At 22.9% G+C, this 5,966-nt stretch overlaps 1 protein-coding gene across 1 annotated transcript in view; it reads right to left on the reverse strand.

Moving 5' to 3' along the window:
• Window positions 1-1,619: 1,619 nt before the first annotated feature.
• LOC102675864 (E3 ubiquitin-protein ligase TRIM33-like) overlaps window positions 1,620-5,966 on the reverse strand; it is a 5,340-nt gene continuing 993 nt past the window's right edge. The window contains exons 2-11 of the mRNA XM_006613758.2: window positions 5,540-5,769; window positions 5,146-5,426; window positions 4,913-5,023; window positions 4,646-4,840; window positions 4,463-4,575; window positions 3,137-4,309; window positions 2,736-2,895; window positions 2,470-2,653; window positions 2,221-2,373; window positions 1,620-2,082 (exon numbers count right to left, since the gene is read on the reverse strand). Of these exons, the coding sequence (XP_006613821.1) occupies window positions 1,909-2,082; window positions 2,221-2,373; window positions 2,470-2,653; window positions 2,736-2,895; window positions 3,137-4,309; window positions 4,463-4,575; window positions 4,646-4,840; window positions 4,913-5,023; window positions 5,146-5,426; window positions 5,540-5,769 (2,774 nt within the window). The 3' untranslated portion in view covers window positions 1,620-1,908. The remainder of the gene's footprint in view (window positions 2,083-2,220; window positions 2,374-2,469; window positions 2,654-2,735; window positions 2,896-3,136; window positions 4,310-4,462; window positions 4,576-4,645; window positions 4,841-4,912; window positions 5,024-5,145; window positions 5,427-5,539; window positions 5,770-5,966) is intronic.

The following is a 5,966-nucleotide window of genomic DNA, read 5'->3' on the forward strand; positions in this document are numbered from 1 at the left end:
AAATAAAATTTAAACATTAATCTTTTTATATTATTATGTTACAAAAATTTATTCATTAAAAATATGCTATATAATTTTAAATGTTAAAAATGAAAAAAAAGTTTTTTTTAAAATAAAATATTTTGAAAATGATTTTAATTTAATATAATAAAATAAATTTTAGTATAATTATTGCAAGATAACAAACACTCAATTGTAACTTCATATCAACAAGTAATAAAACATCCTACAGTTTATTATTAGAATGATAATACAAATGTATAGCATATTATGTAAGAAATATTGCAAGAATTGTTGTTATTTATATATTAATACAATATTAAAATAGTATTAATATTTATGTAAAAGCCAATTCTAAAAAACTTCAGACACAAAAGTTAATATATAAAAGTATTGGTTGAAGTTTATTTATTAAGTTAGCAATTTAAGTTCGCGTTAAATTCGCATAAATCAAGACAAAAACGGAATGCGACGATAGAATCAAATTGGTCTTACTTTTTTCCCATTTCATTTTTCAATACAAAACTTTAATTTAATTATTTATTACTTAATAAATAAACCTAATTGATATTTTCTTTTATATTTATTTTGATTTTCAGAATCCATTCTTCAAAAATATTATACGAATATATTAACATCCTATATATTAAATTTTATACAAGAAAATTTATTAGTATTCATAATTTTTATTTTATTTTGTAATAATATTAGTTCAATTGTAGTTCAATAAAAATTTAAGTATTACTTGTATTATGAATATATAAAGTATGTTTCATAAAGTAAATATGCTTATTAAAATGATACATTTTTATAAAAAATAAATTATTTACTAGGAATTACATACAAATTATATATAACGTCATTATATTGAAAAATTTTATATAGCATTCATTATTCATTCAAAATATAAGTAATAATTTATTATTAATTTATGATCAGATATTTATAGTGATACTAATTTATTTATTTTTTTATGTGGACTATTTACCATAATTTCTTGTGAAATTATTTAAATAGATAAAATTTTGCACATCAATGTAATGCAAAATAACATATCATCTCACTTTATTTAAGAAATTAGATATTACTTTTATTCTTACATGATGAGATGTTATAGACTCTAATCAATTCACTCTTCATACCTAAAATGACATTATTTATAGTGATATTAAAAATATATAGTCTACATAACAGTGATTAATTTGTTTATTCTAATTAATTTAAATTCAATCAAATATCTAGTCTTATTAAATAAGTTACACAATCTATAATAAGATTTATTTGAACCTGTATTCAAATTGAAGATGTTCACTTCAAAAAAAGCAATATAATTTCGATAATATAATTAAAAAATAAAATTATATTGAAAATGTTTTTATAATTCTTTTTTCTTAATTTTAATATACTCAATTCATTTCCTACAATACTTCTTACATAAAATTGTATATGAATATATAATATATATATTGTAATACTTTATAAAAAATATACTTGTATATTTACTGATATATTTTATTGCAAAATTAACATAATTATTTTTTATTAATACAATACAATAATTGAACAATAAACATTTTATCAATTGATTTTATAGATGATAGTAAATATACAAATATTTTAAAATTTGTGAATAACAACTCACTTTAAATTTACAAATTCATGCAATAAGCTCACGGGATTAAGCATGATATAAAATTCTCTTCATTGAACATAAAATTTGAAAAAATCTATGTATGCTATAATTGTAAACATCTGTTCAGTTTGTTAGTAAATATAAAGTATTTTATCAATTAATTAAACATGAAAAGCATTAAATATACATAAGTATCAATTATTTTGAAAGATAATTCTGCTACGTATTTTAAAAATAACATTCTTATTTACGTACTTAATTATGAAAAATGGAAATTAATCTGTAACTATACGACGATATTTTCTATTAGGAGGGAACACTTCTTCATCCTCGTCTTTATCAGCTGAAAGAAAAGGATCATCATAGGCATAATTTGGTGCCCATTTTAATAATAATTTTTCGAAAAATTCTTCTAAATTTCGTGCTTCTTGATAGACTTGTGATTCAACCTAAATAAAATAAAATTATTATGTGAAATATATATATATATTTTTATAAAAATTTTTTATTTTATTCTATATGCTTTTATATTATATGATTTTTATCTATTGATTCCATATACTTACAAATTTTTTAATAAAACTTACAGGATTGTATGTAAAAGCATTTTTAAACATCAATCTGATGTCTGCCATTACTTGTCTTAAATCTGTATAATGATTTGGATGTTCAGATTTTAATTTATCTCTAATTATATCTAATGCAATTGGTTTTTTTATGATGCGATGATAGTCGACTATCTGTTGATAATAATAAATAAAATAATAATTTTTATGTTTTTAATGCTTATATATATAAATTTTACATAAATTAAAATAATTATACAATAAATTTACCTCACTGGATACAACTTCACGGAAAGGTAAACTTTGTTCATATTGACAATAAAGTTCTAATACAATTCTTTGTGCAATTCGCAATTCTTTTGCACTCATAGTATTTGGTCTTTTTTCTCCTGGTGGATCATCTGAACAATCTAATACATTTGTACATAACATACATTGCCAAGTTTCACTTTCACTGAAACAAAAAAAAAAAAAATTAATAATAAGCATATTGTTATTATATTACTATTATTATATTATATTATTGAAATATTTACTCAGGAAATGATTTTAAGCTAGGAATATGACAATATAAATGGAAGACTTTTGGGCATTTATCACAACAAAGTACTGCATCTCCTCCATCCATACATACTGCACACCAGTCTTCATTAGGATCATCTTTTGCCATAGATGCTGCAGCATTTTTTGAAGTATCTATTAAACATATAATTATATATATATATATTGAATGAATATTTATTAAAAGAAATAATAGAAAATATAATTTATTTTGTAATAAAAATATAGAATATTTTATATATATAATTTATATATTTTAAAAAACATTTTGAATAATAATGCGACAATTATTTCTATTATTTTTTTTTAAAATATATACTGTATAAAAAATAAATAAGATATACTATATAAAAAACTTAATAAAAAATTTAATTACCTGATGAATTTTCAGTCATTGGATTTATTCCTTCATCAGTGGAACTATCTACTTGGGCAGAATCTAATTGATTACGTTGAGCTTCTGGTATAACTACAATTCCATTACTATCTAATTTAGCAATGGTAAGCATCAGGTCATTTAAAGATTTCTGACAAAATTTGTCTAAACTCTTTTCAGTTTCATCTGATTTCCCGGGAAGCACGGGACTAGGCGTTTTAGATACTGACGAACTGACGGTATGACCAATAGATATTGAATTTTGTGATTGAGGTGGATTATCAGAAGCAGTAGTTGTCTGTGTGCTATATTTTTGATTTGTATTTGATTGTTGATTTTTTAATGTTATTTTGTAAGTATCATTAGGAACTGACATGGAAGGTGTACTTGATTGATGACGGGAAGCATAAAAAGGAAGACAAGGATTAACATTTTGAGGTATATGCCAACGGGCTGTAGTTGGTTGTTGCACAGGATAATTTATATGTTGTGTGGATGGAGAAGTAGGATTGCATTGTTGAAGTCTTATACCAGATACCATTGATGTATTTGTTGGTTGATATGCAGGTGGTGGTACTGGCCGTTGAGAATTATTTGTAGGATATCTATAAGGTGGCAATCGATATGATACATGATTTGTAGAAGGTCGAAAAGGTGGTGGATTATGTGCAAGAAGTCCACGTAAACTCGTATTTTGTCCAAGTTGATCTATGTGTACTTGTTGATGAGGATGCGTAGATGATGTTACTTGTTGATGACAGCTTCCCAAAGGACGTTGTTGTATCATTATTGGTTGTTGTAGTCTGTTGTTGAAATTAACTGCATACGGTACCCGTGGTTGATGAGCTTGTGGTGATGACCGAGGTGGCATATTATTTATAGGATAATGTTGTACATAATTTTGCGATTGTGTTTGTTGTTGCTGTTGAGATGCTATATGAAGAGGCACTTGTTGGTAAGAATTTTGTTGCATATTATTAGATTGTTGTGTTGTAGTAGGTAATTGTGCAGTTATGGAAGAACCATCCATATGTGTATTTGACAAATTTGTTGTTTGTTTTTGATCTGTTTGTGATTCATTATATGACATAACAGGTGTATTTATTCCACCCAATGGAGATGTTGAAGGATATACTCTACCATCCACCACTATTGCTCCAATAGATGAAACCACTAAAATTAAAAAAAAAAATTTAATTTTGTATAATTCATTAAATATTTATTATGTTATTGTAATAAAAATATAGAGTATGTTTCACTTATAGCAATATCATATACTACCTATATAATAATATATAATTAAGCACCTATTATTATTAATTTAACCTTTTATCAAATCTGGTACTTTCTCCAAGGACAAATGTATTCTAACTGGTATTTCTGGATTTGGAATATCAGCTCGTCTACTTTTTATTCTTTGTAAATGACTTGTAACAGATCTACAAAAAATTATAAAATATTTATATTTACATTTTTTTAAAATTTGCATATAATACTTGAAATACATACTTTTTACTATATAATAATTCCATATCTGAACCTTTTTTTAAAGCATGAGTTACAAATTGAATACAATGATCTGTAAGTTTTGATAATTGATCTAAAGCAACTTTTTTTTCATTTAATGTATTTTGCTTTTGATCACAAACTTCATTTAAACGCATAACTAATTGTTTTCCTCGTGTATTAATTGTATTCGTTAATCTAAAATGTAAAAAAAAATGAAATAATTTTAATTTATTTAAACATATAAATATAAAATTTACTATAACTTACTGCACCACCATTTGTGTTATATCTTGTACTAAATTTTTCTTTTTCTCTAATATAAGAACTTGTCTATCTTCTATAACTTTCATTGCACTTTTTAATAAAACTCGTTTATAACTATGAAAAATATAATTAATAAAATAGTTGATATAAATAACTTTTTAAAAAAATAATTATAACATTTATGTATTTACTTATAAATACATAGTTAAAAAAAAATATAAAAATAAGAAAATTACCTCACTTCTTTAAGTAAAGTTGATACAGAAGCACGGGTTTCAGCAGCAATTTCATGAATAAATTTGTACTTATGATCTCTATGTTCACTTAGTTGACAATCTCTACAAGTAAGTTTATCACATGTTTGACAAAATAAAGATAATTGTTCATGTGAATGAATTGTACAAAATAAGTAGCCAGGTATTTTTTTGTTGCTTTTTTTAACACTATCTCTATCATTGGCAACTTCATCCTTTGGTTTAATTGTGTGATCTTTTGTTATTTTTAATCTTTGATGTGCCTTTAAATAAACAAACAATTTAAAATAAATAATTATTTAAATATAAATTATAAAATAATTATTTAATATACTTATACTATTTAACTATTATTATTAAGATATATTTTTATTACCATAACACAATTTTGACATATAAATTCTTCACATTCTACACACCAACTTGTGGCATTAGCATTATCGTGACAGCTAGTACATTTTTTCTCTTCTTCTGTTTCTTTAGATTCATCATCAGTACCTGGACTATTATCTTCTTCAATAAATTTTGATAAAAATCGATTTTCAATTAAATTTTCTGCTTGTGTTGTTACATTACATATTTGGCAAGTAATCACATTGCTCTCCACTGCAAATATATATATATATATGTATTTCTATGTTAATTACAAATTATTAAAAAATAACTTTATATTTATATATATAATTATAAAATTATAAAATTAATTATGCCATATTATATTAACATAAATGATATTTTATATATCAATATTTTTTATAAAAAATTTTTATAATTATTTATAAATTGAAATTTATAAACAATTT

The sequence above is a fragment of the Apis dorsata genome, unplaced genomic scaffold (genome assembly GCF_000469605.1).
Source record: "Apis dorsata unplaced genomic scaffold, Apis dorsata 1.3 scaffold_162, whole genome shotgun sequence".
Taxonomy (NCBI): Eukaryota; Metazoa; Arthropoda; class Insecta; order Hymenoptera; family Apidae; genus Apis; species Apis dorsata.